Consider the following 25,039-nt stretch of genomic DNA (forward strand, 5'->3'; position numbering starts at 1 on the left):
TTAATAAATCTTTTAATTACTATTTGGTCTAGATGTAAATGTACGAAACTCTATAACATTAAGAGCACTCTAAAAAAATTAACGCTTATAGTTATCTCAATAAAACCATTTTATGCTATTGTTCAATTTGTAATATCAAATCATATTGTCAATTTATTTTTTAACGTTCCTATGTCGTGTGTCACTTCTGTGTCGTTTAACTAAAATAATAGAATTTAACTGAAAAAAATTAATTTATTAAATTTAACTCAAATTTATTAAGTTTATTTTTTACTAGATACCTATACGCACATTAATATTAACATTAATTTAGCCATAGAAAAGGATTAATTAGTTGCAATTGTTTTTTAGCTACATATCTTATAAGTTTCGATATAAAAGTTAGAATAAAATGTTATTTAATTCGAAAAAATTCAAGCGTAGAGCTTTTTTTCTTTAAAAATGCATATATATATATATATATATATATACACATATATTGATATAATTTAATATCTTTATATATTTAATATATTTGTATATGTAAATATATTATTTATAACATTTAAATTATATACAACACACGCGCGCACACGAAGGATGTAGAACGCGAAAAAATAACTGGGTTCCATTGATTGTATCATGAATTTATTTTGAAATATCTAGTAGTCCTACTTTTCCTTACGCTCTATATGTACAAATGATAGCGTGATAAGGTATAATACATAGTTTTAACAAATGTTAACAAATGAATGTACTAATCTAACATATTAAAAATGATATTATACTCTAAATATTTTGGACTGCCATCTCTTGCATTTATCTCGAAAGAAATGAAATCATGTATGCGGTTTACGCAAATGTTTTCTCATTAAAATAATTTCAATTAAAAATATTTCTAAAAATTCCATAGACTTTTATTACGCCAAAGAAGAAACAACGATTAAATCGATATTATTATAACAAAACTACTTACAAGGTAAAAGCAAAATAAAAAAAATTGACTCCTATTTCAGACGATTAATCCACTTGAATCTGTCGAAATACATATGAAATATCCCAGAAATAAAAAATTAGATAAGTTTAGCATTGATTGAATAATGTCACCGCTTTCAAAATATTTTATTGAAATAATAAACCGTCAGACGTTTTTTTATCTTGAGATTTCTTCGACATTATCTCTTAAACCACTTTTTTATAACAGTAAAATATAACAGTCCAGTCTCGCGATAGCGCAATGCAATGTGTCTTCCAAATTGTAATACCACAAAATATCGTTTCATAAATAATACACTATATTCACTATGACAGAACATCCAAACAGTTTCTGTCCTTACGCGGAAGATTCACGTTCGACGTGAATCAGTCGTTATAATTATCTCTTTATATACACTTGTGTTTGCCATGTACATTTTTTTAGAGCTTTCTTATGCTAAAATTAGTAAGTGACGAAAGTATATATAGTAGCGGTCAAGACTCTTTAATCCTCTGTCCCACATCGAGAAGAGATAAAATAGCGTTTTATACGTTGCCCTAAAAAGAAGGGTCTCCTATTGCGTCCTGCGTTTTGCTATTGTAAATGGAAATAAATGACACAAATTATCGAAGACATATTAATATAATGTTGACATTTCGAAATAATTTATTGAACTGAACAAAATTCGATTTTGTAACGTATTTATATGAATCACGTGGAAGACTGTTTTAACGTGGTTTTTGAAATATCATCTAGACTTTTTTTCACTGTTTAAACGTTCTTTTTGTTGTCATATTTTCATGTTATATTCATATAAATATCTTAACAGCTTTTTACATAGGTTGGACATCTTTTTTCAAATGTATACATAAATTTAACATATTTGTGAAGTGGGTTAAAGGCGTCAAACGATTACAATTGCACAATTGTCTTTCGCTTTGAGCGAAAATAATTTTGACTTTTTTTCGAATATATACGTAAAAATTTAACGTATCCATAAAATGAGTTAAAGATGTCAGTCAATTGCACAATTGTCCCTCATTTTGAGCGAAATTAATTTCATCGAATTATATCGTTTTTTAAAGATGTTTACCATATACCGGTTGTAATATTCGATACATACAACGCATTTGGCGCAAATAAATATTTGTTTGTCATATACCTTTATTAAACCCATCACAAGATATTTGTCTTCAACGAACACTTATTATAATTATTAAATTTAAGTATCATTGTGTAATTAACTTTTGGCTGTAACAAAATCACTACTTAAAAGTTTACAAGTATATATCTATCTGAAAGATGCAGCAGCAATATGGCAGAATACTAATCATAATTATATTTAAGAAAAAGAAACGCAAAAAGAATGTTAGTTTCATTTTTTGTCAATTGTATGAAAAGTATCAGATCTTGTACATTATTCATATTTCCTACAGATGTAATCCACGAGATATTGCTCGCTGCCATCTTTTTATATGAGTAGGCATTTGTTCCGTTCCGTTATTTTATTTGATACTTCCGGCACATTCCTCTCTGTACACAACTGTGTATTGTTTTAAACACTCGAAACGAAAACTGTTCAATAAATTACCTTAACGCTTTTTAACAAGTTTTATGAAAATGGTATAAAAACTCACGTAAAATTATCGCAATAAATGAATAAACTAACGCTTTTTAAATTAGTTTGTGGCTAGTTATCAGGATACGCACTAGTAATAGCTAGGAACTTGAAGAAGCTTTACTTCCATTTTTCGTTCTTTTTTTTATTAATATACATTTAATATGCAAAATAGAGTTATTCATTCTGAATAACTCTATAGCACGTTATGCCCATTTATAAATGGGATATATAATAGCCTTTTCTTTCTCCGAATTTTCTTTAATAGAACTTTAATTTTTTTATATACGCAAGAAACTAATATATAACGAGAATACTATACATTATGAAAAATAATAAAAAATTAAGAATTCTACAATAATAGTATCGATTGTTGTGCAAGAGGTAGAAATAAAATATTATGTTGCGCGCGCGCGAAAGAGACAGAGAGAAAGAGAGAGAGAGAGAGAGAAGTGAGAGTATACACATGTGTGGAATGATAGGATATAATTAATTTGAAAATGAAACCGCTGTTATAGATTTATCGTCTTATAACATAACGGTCTTTATGTAATAGGTCTCTCAAAAATGAAAATAAAATTAATCAATAGTCGACATTATATGCAACTTTTAACTCAATATTCATTTCAATGTTTATTACTTCGTGTCTCGACAACCAACGAAATGTACAACTATTATATTGAGATTAAAACACGAGGTGTAATAATTATACATTTCGAAAACATTTCAATGACAATTTGACAAAAGATCTGTTCCATATGTGTGCCGCCTTTCTCGAGAGCACACCTTAATTACGCATTTCCGATGGCTTGTTATTAAAATGTGAGGAGAATGGCTGTCATCACGAAAACAGAGACAAAAATTGCATGTAATGCCGACAATTAAAATAAATCTTTCTACGAAGAAAGCAGATCTGATTTGTCAACCATATTAATTTACACGTTTCAATTTTATATACATACACACACAGTCACGTCCTCTGCGATACACTTTGGAGAAAGAAATAGCTCATCACTGTGTCACTTCATATTCGAAGCATCAGTCAATATGTATTTTGCCGCGCATCATACGCGATATTGTAATTCACTATTTGGATACACCTCTCTCAAAAGCGGTCCAAAATGATGGAAATCTCGACATACTATCAAGTCTAGAATGCCGAATGGTAATAATCGTAAGTAGGCCAGTAAGGCTGTAGCCAATCCTAGCTGGTACGTTGACGCTTTTTGGCAGGGTGCTCTTCAGACGAATGAGCTGGGGAAGGCATGACCATATCTCCTCTATTAAACATATACTTGAATTGTGGCATGTATTTCATTATACTTTTTACTTGAATTAAAGGCAGATCTTCTGTTAATGAAGAACATTTGCCTGCCTCCATTAACATCTTCATTTGCAGTCTGTAAAATTTTATGGTATTTTTTTATAAAAACGATTTATTTTATTGATCTGTTCCTTTCAGCTAAACTTCTTGCACAGTTGATCTTTCATAGTTTATCTGTCCAATATAAAAAGAAAAAGTGATATGATAAACTGTGCGAAAAGTTTAACTGAAAAGAACAGATGTGATAAATACCCAAGATAAAAGTAAAAAACAAACGAAAATCATGCGTAAGTCAAATGAAGGAAAGCTGTCACATATTTAGAGACGCTTGTTCAAAACGTAAGTTCAAACTTTATGTCAACAGCTATAGTTCCCATCATTTGCCTTTCGCGTGATTCTCGTTCTTTTTCTAATTCTGGCATAACTTTGCCACAATTCTATTTATTTATTTATATACCTATTTATATTACTTACCTATTTCCTTGATATAAGTCTATATGGAGTACATCTGTAAGGACTTGTCTACAACTCTCAATGTCGCAGACAGGAAAATAATTGGAAACAAAGTCGGGAAGTGTCATCAACAATTCAGCATAGATATAAGGTTTGAAATTAATACATGGTACCATCTTTTCTTCAATTAGCGCTTTTTGTATTCGGTACGGTTGTACATGACAAGTGGATATATGCGGTTCCGATATTGGTATTAATGGTTTCCTCCCTCGGGAATCTCTAAAAACATTACTTAAACGTGAATATTATTACTAGAACTTGTTTTGAATCATTTATAATGTAATTTAAAAAATCAAGTGCATTTATAAATGCTGAAACAAAAAATACAATAATAGTAAATTAATTTCCCAACCAATGTTTCAAATATACAAATAAAATTAAGATCGCCCATTCGATCTGCAACGAATCTTAATGTTAAATATAATTTTTCTATTAATAGAATTAATAGATAAATTAATGGAAAAATTATATTCAGCACTAAGATCCACAGAATAAACAATCTCAATTTTATCTCTATGTTCTTGCACTTATTGTAATATCTATTACAATTTTTACTTAACACGCCATTTTTTTATTACTTTCAAAAATTCTTGTAATAATTTTCTTTCTTGTTCATTAAAAAAAAAAAAGATTTGCAACAGCATTGATTTATTACATTTAAATTACTACGTAATGTAAATTTGAGAAGATGTGAATTTGTTTTCAAATCGAAGAGATTCGATTTCACAAAGCTTGATTCGCACACATCTATTCAATTCATTTAATTCTGTTAAAGTAATGATATACTACCTAGAATTACTGCTACTGCCGCTGCTACCATTGACTGGTATCAGAGGAGGTGGATATTTTGAATGAGATGTATTATGCACAGATGGTGTATGCCTTTGTGGATGTAATAAATTTGATGCTGATGTAGGTACTGGCATTAAAGCTTGGACTTGCTCGCTTAGACCAAGCATCTGTGGATATGTGGTTGCTGTGACTGCATTAGGTACACCTAATGTAGGTGTTGTGTATGTAGTGGCCACCCTGAAATATAAAAATTATTTTATTATTATTTATTACTTAGAATAATTGTTACTAATTTTATTATTTTAATTTTATTTATTCTGTCGTTAAAGTCTTCAGCCTCTTCAGTAATAAATATAAATATGTTAATCAATTTGTGGTATCATTTTGTATGTGTATCTATTGCTTTTTTTTTTAAATTTTTATTCATATAAAGACATTTCAAAAGAGGAGTTGCTAGAATGAAGACGAGAATCACACAAAAGGCAAATGCGCATTCGCACAGAGCGCCTCTTTACACGCTCTTTCTTTCTGTGTGTGCATTCCTTCTATTTGGTTTCGCATGACTCTCGTCCTTGTTCTATAAGGCTTTTTTTTTAATGCCTTCTAACTTTTATTCTTGAATATCAAATATGTTCTATTATTGCAAAAACAATTGAAATTATATGATTTTTATCTAAATAGACAAATTTTAAAGCAAATCCTACTTATTTCATAACTCTAATTCTATAATTTTACTAAACTAAATGTACTTGCATTTAGCGTATGAAGTAAAATATCCAAAAAATTGTATTTAGATATTTTAAAATCTTTAGCATTAATATTCTTTTGTAATATTACTTTTGTAAAATGAATTGCTTATATATATATATATATTTTTTTTAACGTCTTGCAACATTACCCGATGCTCTCTATGTATATCTATGATACACACGTAATGCGTATTGTACATAGATACATATATGAGATTTATAGTTTTAAAGCTGGTTTCAAACGAAAGATTTCTAGGCACAGAATACCCTTGATGGCCTACCATTCCACTAAAAAAAAAAAAAAAAAAAAAAACGAGCGTATAAAAATTTTTCTATTTCTGCCCAAGACTTTTAGCGTAATAGACGAGTGTGCTATTATACAACTCTCGCTTTCCATGGATTACCTACTTCTTAATTTTACTTTTTTTATTGTAATAAAAGCTTATAAAAACCTTATTTGATATTTTTACGTTTAAGCTATGATTTTATGTGTTTAAGCTAAGATCACCTAATTTCAATAATTTTTACAATCATAGAACATAACACTTTGAAAAAATTCAAATAAAGCTCAAAACTAACCTTATATATACTCCCCTTCTTTAAATAAATTAATAATATATTCAATATACAATTGCAAAACAAGATACTCATACAAGAGTAAAAATAGTTTAATTATATATTCATATATTTACTATAATTTACACTAGTTATAAATTATACATAATAAAAAAAACAATTTAATTTTTAATAATTTTTTACTAAATTATATTGTACAAATAAAAGATAAAATAGATTTATGTAAATTATATAATAATTATATTTATATATCATATTAAATTTATATAATTATATACAATATTGTATATTGTATAAAATTATATAACTTATATAATTATATAAAACAGATTTAGGTAAAAGTAATTCCCACATATAAAACATATGTTATTATTTATATTTTATATGAGCTTAATTTCTTAATCAATTTAATTTTTTAACAAAGAAATTAAATTTTACAAATAGATTTATAATAATGCTGTCAATATTTATTTTATTCCATTTATTGCATTTCAACTATTTATATTATTCAAACTATTATCCAGATACTTTGACTTATAAATAATTTCTAAAAAAAAATAAAAATGTAATATATTATTTCACTTTAGAGACTAATTTTAAACTTACACAAATGTTGTGTGCTCGAGGCTTTTCGGCATAATAACAATTTAATTTTTCCCTGAATATATGGATCATTAAACTATTTCAAGAAAAAAGGATTTTTCAGGTAATAAAAGTTTCTGACCTGGTTACCTAGATACAAAACACAGTCCTCATTCTACCTCTCTTGGTATCGAAGTATCCAAGTAATGAGTAAGTAATGAGTAACAAAGACAGAATAACATTCGTATTATTAAATAACTAGATACTACTTCATTTATATAATGACAGCAATATATAATAAATCGTACATTAATCATTATAAAATTTTAAATATATGAACACATTGTGTGACATTATCATTAATAAATTGAAGTAGGCATTGTAAAGTGAATTCACAACTAAAAAAATATTTATCACACAAAGAAGCTTTAAAGACATTCATGTAAATTAATTATAAAAGTTAACATTAGATTTATCTGTGATTTAACAGCTCGAGATATAAATTTGTGCATGCTATCTTATTTCTTAATCTATATGACAATAGTATGTTACAAGGGACTCACCAGTCATCCTTCCCATAGGTGGGATAACTATACAAAAAAAAAAAATCATACGTTGTATGTACAAATGCAGAAAGCTATGGTGCAGATACTCTACACATAACAGTTATAAATTAGGCTTTATGTATGTAAACATAATATTTCAAGCTAGGATAAGCATATGGTTCTAATGCTTCATATTTCATGCTTACTGTGCTATATAAAATTCTTTCTTCACACTTTATTTTCACATATTAATTTATTTGAATAGGAAGGAATATACTTATTAATGTTTTCTTATTCTGAAAAACAAAAGTTTTTTTGCAGTATGTGATCTTTAAATTTTTATATAAACAGAACAAAACACGGGACAATACATAAAACAAAATAAATAGGTGCGACATTTGATTAGATATTATGGACATTGTACAATCTATGCTAATTGATTTGCTTTATCAAAAGTAAGCGTATGCTATGAGAAAACACAATTGCCAAAAAAACCATTGATAACAGAAAAACAAAGATATTTTTTGAAATTACTTAAAGCTTCGTGAGTTTATAACAACACGTACATGTACTAAACTATATCATAAAGCTTTTAGAAAATTCTATTGATGCTTACCCGAGATTGGGTTGACTGGAGTGAACAGTTGCTCGTATAAGAGGTGGTGGTTGAGCCTGAACAACCCCTTGCATGGTTGTTGTTGGGTATACACCAGGATATTGAGGTGGTGCCGCTGCTCCACTACTACCAGCTCTACTTCTAGACTGTTGAGGATAGCTTTTAGAAGCAGCGCTCATTTGTTGCTGAAAATAAAATCTGTACATTTGGTCTGGTATACGATATAATATCTTAAAGCTATACAATTTTAAAATAACATGTGGACAACACACGTCTGAAAGACGTTTCTTTTTTAAACACGCGTATTGTCTGGTAAGATTGTTAAGATCTTCGAATCATATGATATTATTTGCCTGCATGGAAAAAGAGATGGCAAAGCTACGCAAGTTTGAAATTTATAATTAAGCAGATTTGATAGCAAAAAACTTGTAATTACTTTCAAACTTAATTTCTTTGCTGAACCATTGAATCAAGTTTAACATTTATAACTAACAATAAGGTATAGCCAAGGTAATATAGTAAAGAAATTATTATAATTGCTTTCAAACTTAAATTCTTTGTTATTCCATCGAAATCTGTTTAGTTATAATTGTTAAGGGCTGCGCACAATAAATGGGATAGGAAACAGGCAGTAAAGAATTAGCAACAGTTTAATACATTGAATATAGAATCTTTTCTGTTCTTTTCCAATGTCCATTTGTCATGCCCTTAAACTTAGCTTGCTGTCTTTTTTTTCATACCATCTTCTTTCTTCTTTTTAGCTGAACTTCTTGTGATTCATCTTTCTTTCTTTTCCTCCCATTGGAGATATTTGAAGCTCAGCTAAAAAGAGATAGACCCTGATAATCTATAATGCAAGATTAGCTTACGTTGTGCATAACATTGTTCATAGTTGTCGATCGTATAATGCCAGCCTGTGAACCGAGTGCTGTTTGAAAGGTAGGTTGACCGCCGACGAGACCCGACCAGCCGTTAACGGCTACATTTTGAACGGTATTCAACATAGGCTGCGACACTATGCTCGATCTACCCGTGGGAAGTCCCGACGGGGAAGAATGCGCGGGATGCGTCGTCACCACAGGCCTCGATTGTCCTATTCGCGGCATTTGCGGTGCTGTACTCACAACGGCCCCTCGCGGCATCATATTAGGCATCGGTACAGTACGCGTATTCAAGGGCGGTGCCGCCACTTTATTCACACTTTGCACAGGCTTAGTTGCTGGTGGCGTAGGCGGTTGTTTTGTCCATACGCCGCCGGTACCGCCACCGTTACTGTTCACCAATAACTGCGAGTCCATCACTTTGGTCGGCCAGTAATCCTCGAAGCCAGTGCCCGGTGGAAAGTAACTCTTAATGTCATTCAAACTGATCACCGGACATTGATCACTCGCGAACAGCTCGTTACGTATACCCTGAACCTTGCAACAGAACTTCAAGTAAGACAGATCCCAGCCTTCGAGGTTTTCCGCCTTTAACCTGAGATTTTCCGTCTCGCCCTCAAAGTAGAACAGCGGCACGTACTGCAGACCTTCCTTCACCGTGTAAGGTACCACGGACTCTTTATTTATTCGTATGAAACCGCACTTATCCGCCTTGCGTCCATTCGTCACGTTAGGATTGGTGCCGGCGGTCAGTTTGGTGTAGCACACGTCGAGAAACGTATAAAACTCCTTGGCGTCTGAGAGACGAACCACCAGGTCCTTACACGTAAACGGGTCCCTCCCGAATTGATTCTCGCAGTGCCTGGTGTTGATCTCGTTAAATAGCTTACTCTCAGCCTCCGTAATGTAGTAACTTCTTATACATGTGCAGCTGTAGATGTCCGAAGAGAGAAAGCTCAGGTACTTGTTGAGAAGCTTAGACTCTAGAATGCGTACGGCGCAGTATTTGTCGCCGGAACGAAATAAATAAGGTATGTGACAATCGTCGAAGCTCGTCCAGCCGAATCGTCCTCTCTGGCTGTCGTCGTCAGGTGTCGGCACTTTATTCTCCAGATTACCTGTCGGAGGCTTTGGAGGAACAGACGGCCCATCAGGCGGCCGTCTGTTCAGATAGCCGAGGATGTTGGGCTGCGAGGATATGAGGCACTGCTGCCTCTGCTGTTGTTGTTGGGGTAACGTCGCCGGCATGGCAGCCAGCATTTTCGCCTTGTGTGCTTCCACCATTTTGGCAGCCAGTTCACGGATCTCCGCATCGTCCTGACGTTCCTGCTTGACCACAACTTTTTCGAAATCTGAAATTAAAAAAAACGACGTATAAGCCTTGACGTATATTCTCGAAAGTACGTATCGTTTAAAGTCCATATCCGGATTAAGGATTACGAATTAAAGAGAAAATTAGAATTCGACCAGCTAGAACGAAACAAATTAAAATTAAAATTATCTATTTGGTTGAATTTTAATTCTTAATTTTTGATGCACAGTTTTTAATCTGCAATGTATAATGTGATACAGACTTAATGGTTAGTTCCTAATTATGCACATTAGTTATGCATCGAGAGAATATTACATACGTAAACTTTTCAAGAGAATATTTCCCCTCTCACTCTTGTAGAATAAATCTTAGTTGACTTACAAAATTATTCAAGTGATTCACGATTCTATAAGAATCAAAATTCATTCCTAGAATTAAATAGGACTCCTATTCGAGTAATTTTTTGCTTTTATTAGAGTGACAAATCACTCGAATAATTGCACAGACTCTGTTTTCACTTTAGATCTGGAGAGTAAGATAAAAAATTTAAATTGTATACATTGTACAATGAAAATTAATGTTCTTTTATCATATAAAAATCGAGAAATTGATTCCTTTTACTAAAAAATGAGTATTATTAGCAAAAAAGAAATAGATACATTTATTTATAAAAGATTATTATACATTCAATTAACTCTACTATCGATCATGGAGATGTGAATAATAACTCAAATAAATTTTGTTCTCAATTATTTATCATGTATAAAATTATCGATCGTTATGCGATAACGTATCTTTGAGTACATCCGATAAATTCTAAATCGATTTACTAATGTAGGTCGATTTCTCGCGCGCCAATACAAAAATAACTTCTTTTGTATTGACGCTTGATCCAAACTATTACGTCAACTAATGTAAAACTGATCATACTTTAATACGCAATAATATTAATTACGTCTATTTCTATCAATACAGATTAATTTTTATTTCAATTTAACTTATTTTATAATACTTGGAATTAAGAAAGAGATAAAAACAGACTTATCAATCGAAATTAAAATAGAAATAGACATTGATAAAATTAAGGAACCTATTAACTTTTTACATATATTTCGCAAACTAAAAATATGTGCACATTGGGAATCTAATTAAACTCAATTGTAGCAGAGAAAAAATCCAGAAAAAAATTGTTTTCTACCCGTGCACTTTTTCATTATGTAACAGAGTGTATACTCAAATTTTGTATAAAAAATCCTTGAAAATTTATAGTTTTCCCAGGAATTGTTTTAAAATTCCAGGTAAAATTGAGAATTTGTTAATACGGTTTTGAAATAAATTTATTTTCTATAGTAATAAATTTATTTTATTGTATCTTTTAGTATTTTTTAATCATACAAAAAAAATTCGAGTTTTTAATATTAAATTTTAAAACTTAAAATATTTGTGATTATTTTTTAGTACTTTTTAAAATTAATATTAAAAATTCGAATAACTCCTCTTTGTATAATTTAAAAAATAATAAAAAATATAATAAAACAAACTAAATAATATAATGATTTGTTCGCAATAATGTAGAAATACAAAATACGTGATTATATACACAATTTAGGACAATGTACTATCTATTATTATCAATGATTCCTTCAATAATAGCACACAGAAAAATGTATGTAAATATATATGAAAATGCATGCTATATTTGTTAATTGACTGTCGATGTTTTGCATCGTCAAAAATATTTAAGTTTTAAAATTTTTTAACGATAAAATAATGTCAGAGAGTATTTAAATTTAATAATAAAATTTCAAAAATTTTCCTTAGAGAGAGAGAGAGAGAGAGAGAGAGAGAGAGAGAGAGAGAGAGAGAGAGAATTCCAATAAAATTCCATAAAAATCCACGATTTTCAAGGATAAAAAAATTCCCTGAAAATTCCAGATTTTTCTCGGTATGCACCCTGTAATATATTTTCACGTCGCGTGGCAATCGCAGGCAGAAGGATTCGCGTCGAACTTTTATTTTTCACCGCGATCAAATCAATTCGCGTATTATTTGAGCGTCGAGTCGCGTCAAAACAACCGCGCGAATTTCCAGCGTGCAGTGTAAACACGCCGGCCCGGAGCCAGAGCAGCCGAGTAACAACATATGCGGTGTCAAAAGGGAGCCGCCGCCGGTAGGTAAAAGCCGAATATCGTCGCGCACGTGACGCGTTCTCTGATTGAGGGATCCTCAAATCGATCTTGGCGCGCGCGCTCGATGACGCGGAGCGGCGCGTCGCGTTGCGACGCGACGCGACAACGCGATTAGTGACAATCCGTAAATCGCGTAAACGTAAACACTGGTGACATCGTAAAGGGGCTGTCAACGATCGATCGGTAAATCAATTTCGGGGTACTTAAAGCGCGCGATTATTTCGAAACGAAATTGATCGATCGCCGGGCGATTTTGAATTTTCGTGAAACGCGCGCCTTTCCTCCAAGATCAATTTAACAAGCCGAAGGAAGGAACGCGGAGCACGACGTCGGCGAAATCGGCTCCGCGGGACGCGGCTGTCACGGAAGTAGGAGAGACGTACTGAGTGACATTCGCTCGGGTGCCATCCGCGACGGACTGCTTTTCTCGAGCCATATGGCGTCCGTGCTGCTGTCGGCACTCGCGACCGGTATGTCGGCGAAGCCGTTCCTCATCCTCGACGGGTGATCGGCCGGGTGGATGTCCCCTTCGAAATCACATCTCGTAACTGAAGCGACGATCCCGACGGGCCGCACGATTCCCCGTCGTTGAGGTTATACCATGCAGCTACCTGCACCAGCAGCAGCAGCAGCACCCGCTCGTCGTCGTCCACCTACGTGCACGTCCACGATACGCGTTGACGGTACCGCGCGCGATCCATGTTACACGACGAGGACGAGGAGGCGCGGGAGGACGAGGATGACGTATCGTGGCGGAGTTGTGGACGGTCCGCGGCGCACGGGAAAGTTGTCGTCCCTCTAGCCTAGGTGCTCGCGTCGACTCCTTCAGCAGTTTTCACGCTTTCCCTCGACGACGACGACGACGACGACGACGACGACGAGGAGAAGGTGGAGGTGGAGGTAAAGGGGGATGACGACGACGACGACGACGACGACGACGACGACAACGACGACGACGACGACGTTTCACTTTGTACGCCGACACGATTATACCAGGTGGCGCGAAAGATCCTCATCATCCTCGTCACCGAATCACCACCGCCGCCGCCGCCGCTACCACCACTATCGCGCTCGATACGTCGGGGACAAAAGACAGGGGAAGAACGGAATACGGTAGAGGGTGCCGCGCCACCGCCGACTACGTGCATGCTCGTCGTCCGGGCGTAGTAGCTCCGCGGGCCGGAGCCGGAGCCATTTCAAGGACCACCACGGCACTCTCGTCGAACGAGGACAGCGCCATATTGCGCGCGCGCGCGCGCGCACACGCGTTTTCCCGGTTTTCGTCGGTCGGGACACGGGACGGGACGGGACACCCTCGAGGAGAGGAGTTCAGACCGTGCGCGTAAGGATCGGTGCTGCTGCCGATCGTCGCAGCCGCGTCGTCGTCGTGCTTACCATCCGCGGCTCCGCGGGGACACTGCTAGGCATCTCCCGCGCGCGGTCTAGACTTCGTGCGCGATGCTACGCGTTGCTATAGGCGAGCGCGGGGTACGTGTGTGCACATTACACGTTAACTACTCTCCGCGCGGACTGTACCGCGCTAGATAGGTAGACAGCACCGCCGCGCATCGCCGGCCGCCAGATCCGCGCCGCCGCCAGTATCGGTCCCCGCGCAACGCGCTCCTCGGACCGGCATTCTTGTGGGTTGAATGCGCGCGCTCTCGCTCGCTGGCTGGCTGGCTGGCTGGCTCTCCCGACCGACGGATCGCGGCCGCAGTGACAGCGCGACGTCTCTCTCCGAACGGTGTGCGCGGTGTTCGCTACGGAGGAAGAAGAAGCCGTGTATCGAATACTCTCCCGTCGCGCGACGCCGATCGACGAGAGTCAACTGACGGTCCACCACGCGGCCGATGCGCCGATCTTCGCAACACCCTGTATACACTCGGGGACACTCTCGCCCCGGGGGACTCGTCGCTCTTTTCGATTACCTTTTTTCCCCCCCGCGACCCCGAAACGAGTGCACTATCCGGTGAACGATCGGCGCAAAGCCGAGCGCGATCGATGAATAGATTTCACGTGAATTGCGAGTCTCGTGTAGAACGGCAACGGAGAAAGTACACGCGGAATGAGACCGAATCGCCGATCTCACACGCGGCTCCCAACGTGGAAGGAACAGTTTTGCTGAAAATTTAGCTATATACTAGATCTAAAAATAATTTTTTTAACTATCAAAAGCAATTATGTAGGGCGCTGATTGTCAAATCATGTTACAGCTCTCGTCGTACTTTATAATTTTGGTGCTTCAACAAAATTATTTTCAGCAAAATTATTCTTTCGTGTATTAATTTTAGATAATTAGCATATAAGCTCTGTGATAATGATTGGAGTGATCATGAATAAATGCTGTCCTACATGCTCATATAACACCGCAGATTCTCTCAAAAATGTGACTAATTCCTTGTGTTTAGGAAAAAATTTGTCCAACGAATAATACTATCTTGTTAGATACAACTGGCTTGATACTTAATCTAATAATAAAATTTCTAATGATGTGTTAGAGAAGTAGAATTTAGAGACAGTTTATGTTATTAAGTCTATGTTATAAGTGTAGATAAATCGTTGTTGCTTTGCAAAATTTGTTTTGTACAAAGAAAGTAAAAAAGTGCAAGACAATTTTACATATAATTTCCATACAATGTTCTTACATGTAGAAAATTTTATAGCAAAAATTATTATGTACGATAGTAGTAATGAACCATGAGAAGAAATTTCAGGAAATTATAGCATAAGTAGTGTAAATACTAACGTAATTTAATGAAAAACATAATAAAAATTTTCATAATTCTTTCCTTGATCCGCGCTTACTATTTACCATAGTAATTTTTACTCTAAAATTTTCTCTGTGTATGTGTGATATATCTTTAAAAACGATTATTAGATAGAATAGTAGAAATTAGCTGGAGCTAACTTGGTTAACTTCGTATCTGTTGGTGTTAATTTATTAAAAACGATGACGAAATCTTGCTACTTTTTGAAGTATAAATGTGTCAAACATTCGGCATACATTGACCCTAAAAAAAGACCTCGTTTATTTAATTCGCGAACGTTTTACTTTTGGTCGCCTCGGATTTTTTTATAGTATAAGGGGAAGGAGGCGTGAGGGGAAGGACGCGATAGCGAGATGTGTGGATAGCTAAACTAAACGACCGCCCATCTCGATTCGTACGCGTCATGTAGCATGGACCAGTTGCAGGAGCCTAGGTACATACCGCTCAAAGAGTAGGACTGGCGTGTAAGATCGCGTGGACGATGTGACAACGTCGCACGGTCGATATGCTCTTTCAGGCAAAGTGCCAAGATTGGTAAACGCACGCGGGGGTATATAGTCACGGTTTCCAGGTATCACCCTCCCACTCCTCCCCTCCTCCCCCATTCTTCCCCTCCGCCCCGCTCCAGCGCTTGATTTGTCCCTCTCCATCACTCCTGAAACTCACCCGTGGGATTCGTTTCGGCAGTGGGGGGACTACACGCGGGGAGTGGGAGTACCTAAGTTGCGCAGAACCCAGCCAGACGTTAGCTCCCGCTCGCGCCATTGCGCAGTTCCTACGTACATAAGCCCGCCGGCCACCTATGTACTACATATGTATTATACTTATTATTTTAATCATGATTTACGAGCGCGGCGTTGCCGGTTCTCGCACTTCGGGCACGCCCATTCCCTCTCTTGTCTCACTTTTCAGCCATATACCCGAGTACATAGAAACGCGCGCGCGGAAAAGCAACGTCGCTTGATCGATACTTGAGAAACTTGCAATAAAAAAAATAACTATAATGAATACGTTTTCTTTGGTAATCCCGCGCACAATTATTTATGATTCTACATGTATTTTTAACAACATCCGAATAATTGATCCTCCCCTCTCATATCCTTTCCAAATAATTTTCAAAATTTTGCAAATGCGCGATATTTGGATGAGCGATTATTATATAATCAATGTGTATTTCGACTTTATGTGTTAAATTTGAAAGAAATCTCATATATAAGAAACAATAGAACATAGTACATCGGAAATACTTGACTGATTAGGTCATATCGCATCCGGCAATGCGACGTTGCCGTTGCGGCCTTGATGGCACCTAGTTTTACTGCGCAGCACGTTGGGCCAGTAGTTTTGGCAACACTGGACAGTCGTAGCGATCTATTTATAGTAGCCCTCTAACGTTGCTGTTGCTATGCCGAACAAAAGGCATATTTGGTTCGGTAGAGGGGGCAAACGTAGATAGGTGGGGACAAATATAGTAGGGGAAGTGTAGGTGGCGCGAAACAAGCAGGGGGGGATCAGTCTAAAAGAGCAATATGGCGGCGCAACATATACATATATTCTCCAATCTATCTACATTTTGCTATAACTCAACTTCCTCTATCTCTTTTCCATGTCGTCGCTTTTTCTCGCTCGCTCTTTTGCATTCTCCGGTCTCTATCGCGATAGTGGTTCTCACATCCTATTTCCTGTACCTCACGAAAGTATGACCATGACGGACAACAGTTACGCAACGCGCGATAACTCTAGTATGCGCGCGAGCGGAATACAAGACGGACAAATCTCTCGCAACAAAGAGAGTCGGCGAGACCAGATGAAGGTCACGCCGTTCGCGCCGCGCCGGTTTCCCGCCTCTCCTCGCGCGGATGATCGCGGAAAGTAAAATAGAGCGTAAAGGGAGCAAAGGTCGTAGCCGGCTGAGTAAAAAAACGTCCGGCGCGGTATATCGCGTCGCGCCATCCCTCTCTCCATCCTTTACTACGCGCGCGTAATTCCCTTTTTTTTTCACATAGCTCGCGCGAAATTGCATATGGCGCCGGTCACTTGGAGCAGCTGACGGAGCTCGCGGGCGCGCGCTCCTACGCAGAGCCGAGAGCATGCGTGCTACTTGCGCGAGACATAGCGCGCTTGCTACGAACAGCCGTCGGCGACACTCGGCTCTCTTCGCCGGAGTTTGCCTCTTTGTTACATCACTCTTCGCTCCTTATGTAGTACATAGGGCCAGATACATAATGTATCGCGCGCAGCCGCACATGTCCCTTCTATGACTCTCGCTTCGGTTGTACATAACGTACACATGGAACGCGTATATACGTGTATAAGCGCGAGCAAGCCGGCTGGCACATAGGCGCGCACTCGTGGCGAGCAAACCCATGCTTCGTGTTACACGATGCGCGGTTACAACAAACAAGCGGGCCGTACGTCTCGGTGCAATATTGCATTATTACATAGAAACGCGGGGCGCTGCGCAAAATGATTTAACGGCGGGCGTACGACACGTATAGAAAATTCATGCTTTCGTAATAATAGCGCAGGAAATACATAATACACCGGGAGGCAGTTTCGCGAAATTTAAGAGCGATAACCTTCGTTTACTTTGCATGACAAATATAAAAAGAATTCTATTCCAAAATAACGTGCCATAATTTTTTAAGTTATTCTGTAAACTATACTTGTGCTACCTACAAAAGTATTAACGGATGTTGAAAAAGTGACGTAAAACGTTCTAGCAATAAAATATTTTAGAATATTCTACAACTAAAATATTCCAGCACTTCGTATGTACGTAAGTGAATGTAAGTTTTTTTTTACTTAAAAAAAACGCAATACATCTAATATTTTATATCGCTAAGTAATGCAAGTTTTGAGCAAATGCATAAAAAAATAGTGTTTCACATGCATACATGTGTGTAAAATATGCACTGATACACTATGTATGAATTCAAAAAAATAAAACTTCTATAGTTTTATATCCCCCCTCTGCCTTGAAGAGTTCTTTTCAAAATAAAGAATTCTTTCCAAATTTAATTCTTTTTCTGCCAATCATAATTATAGCGATGACTTAACGTCAGTCAAAGATCATTTTATAGGTTCATTTAGATAAATTATGATATCATTCTACTAAGCAAACACACCTATATATCATATTAAATAAGGATAAGCAATCTTACATAAAATTATATACTAATTAGATAGAACAAGTTACTAAAAATAGATACATTAAAATATACGAAATGACACACATCTTATAATTTCTAAAACTGTATTTAAAAAAAAACAAATTTGGATACAATTTATCAATTTATTTTAGTTTTCTTCAAAATGACAATTCTTTAAAATACATTAATTTCAATGTTTTTCGCTCTCACTGCAAATCTTTATCAAACTGGTTTCTCAATGCAATTCAGTGCTGCCTACAGTTTTAGTAAATTGGTGATAACGACAAATCTATTTTCTCAGCTACATTTTCATTTTTAAGATAAAAAACCACAAAATTAAAGAATATGGAATAAGAACATATGAAATAAGAATATAAAATAAGATTATAGCCGTATTATTTTCTTTTTTTACAAAACTCGTAGATAAAAAAAGTAACGTATTAATCCTTTATATATTATTGACTTTTTTAACAAAAAAATATAGCTGTAGTTTCTTTATTTTTTCAATCTATATCCCCGTAATTTTCTAATTTACAAGATAAAAATACAGCTAAGAGTTAATATTTAATGATATATGATATTAGAAAAATTGCAGGAAACAGTAACGAGAAACCTATTCAAATACCAATTTGTTTCTCCTTGAAATGAATATATTGATGTTTATTAAGATTTGATACATACTTTAAAATATTTATAGCTTATACACTTTTTTCTTTCTAAAATATTAAAAATGTCTGGGTAAACAATGATTTTCTCTAATAAAAAATTTGACATCTAAGAAACAAGCCTAGGTTACAAACCTCAGTTCGTTTGTATTTATCAACCTAGATATTTTTGAAATAGATATCATTTTATATTCACATACTCGTTTAGAAGTTATTTGTCTAAAACTGTAATAAAACAGTTTTATTTTCGCTGCATAAGCCATTTAAAACTATTATACATACATTTCTGTAAACGTTACGATAAAAAATTAAGCATTGCAATTGATTGATTCGGCTGGTCACGGCTAAGTTGAGCAATGTGATTGGTCGAAATTTTATAGTTACAGAAATGTACGATTCTAAGTCAAATGTTTCATTGTTTCTTCCTTGCAGCTAATTTCAGGGTTAAAATTTTTGATAAAGAAAAAATTTAAAAATCTTGCATTAAGCAAAAAGCTTTAAATATCAATAACTCTTAGCTGTAAAGTCAAAACATTAACTAATAACACTGAGGAACAAAAAAAAAGATCAGGTCAATAACAATCGATTCTGATAGATTTCCTGGCCGCGTTTAATGTTCTCTTCGCTCTCTAACTGGTTTTTATATAATTTATGAATCCGGATGCTAATGAGCTAGTATCTTTTACAGAGACCCTTTGCCTCTTATAAACACGTTTTTTCTTTGCATTTTTACAAAAAAATAGAACAAATTTATTAACATTTTTTATAACATTATTTTTATTTTTAGAGTGACATTTTATAAAAAAATTTTTCAAAATAAATTGTAATTAATCCAACAATAAAATTGGAGAGTGGAAAGAACAATGCGCGCGGTCAAGAAAATGTGTAACAGAATCGATGCATGCGCTCGTATAAAAAATTGTTGCCAAGTCCTTCAAGTTAACGGCATCTAATATTTTAATCTACAGCCTAAAAAGGCAAGGCTTTTATTTTAGGTTAGGTTTTTATTTCATCTCCATTAGAAAAAATTTGAAGACTCCGTTATTTTTTTACAAGTATTAAAAAATGGCCTAAAACATTTTCTTGTATCTTTAACTCCGTTTATTTAAAAAACCAGAACCAATTCAATATTTTCAAGGTCAGATTAATTTTTAGTGCACCCAAATTAATAAAAAATATTCATTCTCTTAAAAACAATCTAAAAATGATAAAATTTTATTGACTACTGTAATAAGTAAGAGAGAACAATATAGATTTATCTCTCAAACTAAAGAACATTAATATGAAATTTTGAAACGCTTAGAAATTGACTTGCCTCTTTGCCTCATCTTTGATGATACTGCGATATTCGATTTTCGTCAAGAAAACATTCGTCGGAATACTCTTTTATATATTCCCGAAAAACATTGAAGTATCGTAATATTATCGACTATAGTATTCCTATATTTATATGTAGGGATATTACGAATATCCCTACATAAAAATATATAAATACTATATATGTATGTGTGTGTGGATATTACATCCTATATTTATATATAGAGATACTACGGTCGATGACTACGATACTACAACGGCTATTTTTCGTCATCAGAATATCGTAATATCGGTCGTAATCTCTGTTAACTACTTTTTTGCATATCTCTTTTAATTTTGCATGTACACGATTTTTCTACAAACTCTTAAAAATCATTTTTTAAATAAGTAACTAAAATTGAAACGTTTATTCTTTGTCATTTCTTTTGATATAATAAATTTATGTACACACAGTATACACATTTATATAAATAACATTAATTTTTGTAAAAATGTATAAGAAATACATATATATATATATATATATATATATATTTATTTATTGAATGTAATACTTTTCGTGCTCTGATAATCATAAAATCGTAAATTTTATAAAAATTTACATTCTAACATAAAGGAAAGTTGCAAAGCTTGAAGCTTCTAAAGCAGCATCCCCTTATTTCTCGGAAACCAAACATTGTACTGCATTAATACTGATAAAAACATAATCTACCTAGGTAAAGAAATAAAAATTTATTTCTTACATTCATGTTTTTTTTCCTACATAAAATCTAAAAACAAATCTAATCTAATAATTAAATAGGAATGAAGATGTAAAGATAAAGAAATGATATTGCCCATATCGGTTTATAGCGGATCTGGTGCTGAATTTATATGATTTTTAGACTGTCTTCAACTCATATAAACTGCGCGCTGCATTTTTATCGATTTTGAAACATAGTCATGAAGCCAGAATGCGTAACTTCACAAATTAAATTGATAAGCAATTTAATATTTTTGATGCCAACAAGCTATATCTCTCCCTTTTTAAAAAGTTGTTTACGAAAAATATTGGACCCCCATAAAATACTAGAGATACATGTTCGAATCATGGCTGAGATATTATTTTCCGCAATAAATTATTTACAATTTTCCTACAAGAGAAAGGAGGAAGCTTATAAACGCTTTATTAAATCGAAAATGTTAAATTACTTGTCAATTTAATTTGTGAAATTACACATTTTGGTAATGACTGTGTTTCAAGACCGATAAAAATAAGACACACAGCGTCTTTTCGAATAAGCTGGAAATAGTAAAAATCACATAATAATTATTATTCAGCATCAAGATTCGCAAAATACCATTTCTATATCATCTTATCTATTTTAATATTGATAGTATTATTCATGGCGAGTGACTATATTTTACAATTATACATATTATCAGCTAACCCTTTTTTTTATTAAGACGATGCGTGAACGACGTGTAATTGTAATCTCTAATGATGGATATTGATATCGATTCCTTGCATTGAGTCTATCTCTATAATGAGATTGTCTCTTATATATATTCCTAACTTGAAGTAAACAAAGTATTTATATCATTGATATATAGCATTTACCTTATTGATACATAGAACAAAATATTACATAAATATTTCAGGCATCATATCCAAAATACATATAAGTTACATTTAATTATTTAAATGTTACAAGTTTTTTGCAAAGTAATTCCATTTCGACTTTATATACTGAATTTTGACTTAATATCCATAGACTTTTTTTGCTAGAAATATTCGGACTCCCTTTTTTTCAATGTTACAAAACATAAACAGAAAAATTATAAATTTCACTATTAAGAAAAGATTACTCAATTTTTTTTATTTCTTTTAATAAGTAATAACGGTTATCATTAATAAAGAATATTTTCTTGATTTTTGATTGACGTTAAAATGCACTGCTATCCTTTTACGCTTTTTTCTCCCTCGCGATTAACTAATGGACAGTTTTTACTTTAGTTATGGATACTGACCAACTGGCTTTTACCGGTTGTCTATATATGTGTTTAGAAAAAGTTTGTATTATAAATTATCTTAGTGTGTCATTTAAATTTTGTCCGTTTTAAATATTTCAGAAAGTATCCTTGAAAAGACGCGGACACTATTTGTAAATTTGTAAACAAAAGACTAATGCATATGTAATCATGTTGATATTTTGTTTTTTGATTCTTGTTTTACGAAGTAAACGTTAACTTTGTAAAACAAGTAGCTAAAGAATCCAATTTTGTGATGTGGCCATTAAAATATTTATACTAAATAAAATTTTTTGCATTTACATTATAGTACAAATCAAATAAGGTATCACAGTAAATTTTAATTTTTTTTTTTCCAAAAAATTGCTCTTTAAAAAAACGTAGGTAATTCTCTTCATTACAAATATTGCAATTATTATAATTTTTGTAATATTCTAGTTGTGTAACATCTTAGAATAAAAATTCATCTCTAGCAGATAAATCTCGTATCGATCCTTAATACTCGGTGAACAATAAAATGATACATAGAAACACGCATGGTAGACGTAGCCCTACTATGATATATAGATTAATTTTCTAATTTAATTACTTTTCTCTGGTTTTAAGAACCAGAGAAAAATAATGTAATTTTAATTAAAAAATTAAAGTTAACCTAAACTGATACAATCTAAATTAATAAAAATAATTCTCGCCACATTATGATACGGCTGTCTAATTTGTTATAAGCTGGCGAATAATTTGCTATCCACGTGTTCGATATCGCGCGAAAACCGCAGGAGATACGCACGATTCTTAAGCATCAAATGTTAACGAGAGTATAGTCGTAAAGTCGTGGAAGTGAAATCGCACGCTATGTACAACTCTACGAAGAACGAGGATAGCGGAGATCGCGCATAAAAAGATGAGCGAGGAAAGAGAGAAGAGAAGATAAAGTTACGCGCGCTAGTAGATCGACTACACCGCTTCGCTCCCGCGCCTTGCTCTCGGTATTATACTGGTACCAGAAAGAGGACGAAAGCCACACGAGAGGCGAGTAGTGGGAATGCGCACAGAGCACTTTTACATGGTGCTTTCTCTTTGCGTGCGCATCCCCTCCGCTTGCCTCTCGCAGGAATTTCGTCTTCGTTCTGGCTCCCTGCACCTCGCGCTACTATCACCAGCGCCGCTACTCCCGACGTCGTCTCTATCATTAGCAAGTGCCCCGCAGAATTGTCTCTAACCTAGCTAACCTCAAAACTTACCTTTGTAAATGTGAGCCTCGATAATCTGTACGTCTTCGTCGTTGTTGTTGTTGTTCTTGCCGCTCATCTTTTCATTACACTGAATGTCCATGCACATAATTCCACGGCGTCGTGTGGAATTTTGTTCGCAACGCGACCACTGTACCGCGCACCCGTGACATTTACATGAAATTGGGTGCTTACGAGCGCGGACGCGCGCGAAAATTCGTACGTGTATGACGTAGCAGGCAGAAGGAAGAGCTGCCGCCGTCGCCGCCGTCGTCACGTCGTGCTCACATGCGCGAGAACACACTGTCGGTGAAGTGGTAGAAATGCGCTCGCTGCGTCTTGCTGCTTCTTCAAATCTTGTAAGCTCATGTATACTAGAAGATCGAATTTGAGATTGAGATAGAGAGAGAGAGAGAGAGAGAGAAGAAAAAAGAGACGCAATGGTCACCGTATCTCAACGTGTCTCAACGTGTCTCAAGTGTATCTCGATATTCTCACACATGTATACGTCTTACACGTACCGCACACCACGATGTGACACTGCCGATGTCGCTGTTGATGCGCATTACGCGTCTCTCCTCGCCGGTACCGATGCCGTATAGTGATGAACGTATACGTGAAGCAACACGTCGTCCGTTCGCGACTCTCTTCCGTTCTGAGTTTCTACTGTTTTATCAAGAAACCGACCGAAGCTTCAGATCAGATTTGAATGTGACACACGTTGCCAGTTCTTTCCCATACTCTCTTCTCTTCTCCCCCGCTCACCCCCTCTTTTCCCCCTGTTTTGTGCCCTTCTTGCCCCTCGGCCCCCTCGGCCCCTCCCCTATTTCCGTCTCTATGTACTTAAAACGCTGCGATGTTGCCACACTTCCGGCCATAGTCGCATGGTGGGGGTTCGAGAATTTCGAAGGAGTGGGAGAAGTAAATAGGCGCCGACAGTTGCGGGGTGGGGTTTCGCGCTGTAGCGACGAATGGCATGGCGGGGGCAAACGATGGAAGGGGAAATACATATGTATACACAAAAGAAAGGAGGGGATCTCTCGCTCTCAGAAATGGGAATTTTCCATGACGTATTGGACAACCGTTATTTGATCACGTGATCATACAGGAAATTGTGCTCATTGCGCTACGCGCATGCGCCATCTTCTGGAAGGAAAATGTGGCTTATATCAGCCATCTTGGATTGTTAAATATATTGATTTTTTAATTGATCCTATTTGCAATTGATTAACATTTAAAAAATATG

At 35.2% G+C, this 25,039-nt stretch overlaps 1 protein-coding gene across 4 annotated transcripts; it reads right to left on the reverse strand.

Moving 5' to 3' along the window:
• Nucleotides 1–610: 610 nt before the first annotated feature.
• On the reverse strand, nt 611–25,022 carry LOC105831920. 4 transcript variants are annotated; one of them, XM_028194009.2, is made up of 8 exons: nt 24,315–25,022; nt 23,806–24,167; nt 9,140–10,503; nt 8,271–8,455; nt 7,673–7,699; nt 5,200–5,439; nt 4,372–4,641; nt 611–3,973 (listed from the first exon to the last, which is right to left on the reverse strand). In XM_028194009.2, the coding sequence occupies exons 2-8, from the start codon at nt 23,900–23,902 to the stop codon at nt 3,778–3,780; spliced, it is 2,379 nt and encodes a 792-aa protein (XP_028049810.1). In that variant the 5' UTR covers nt 23,903–24,167; nt 24,315–25,022; the 3' UTR covers nt 611–3,777. The 4 variants fall into 4 exon arrangements, with proteins under 4 accessions (XP_028049810.1, XP_028049809.1, XP_012527849.1 ...); XM_028194008.2 differs by lacking the exons at nt 23,806–24,167; nt 24,315–25,022 and adding an exon at nt 13,036–18,951; XM_012672395.3 differs by lacking the exons at nt 23,806–24,167; nt 24,315–25,022 and adding an exon at nt 13,036–18,949 and having other exon boundaries at nt 4,372–4,629.
• Between the last annotated feature and the right edge of the window lie 17 nt (nt 25,023–25,039).

This window comes from Monomorium pharaonis, chromosome 10, assembly GCF_013373865.1.
Source record: "Monomorium pharaonis isolate MP-MQ-018 chromosome 10, ASM1337386v2, whole genome shotgun sequence".
Taxonomy (NCBI): domain Eukaryota; kingdom Metazoa; phylum Arthropoda; class Insecta; order Hymenoptera; family Formicidae; genus Monomorium; species Monomorium pharaonis.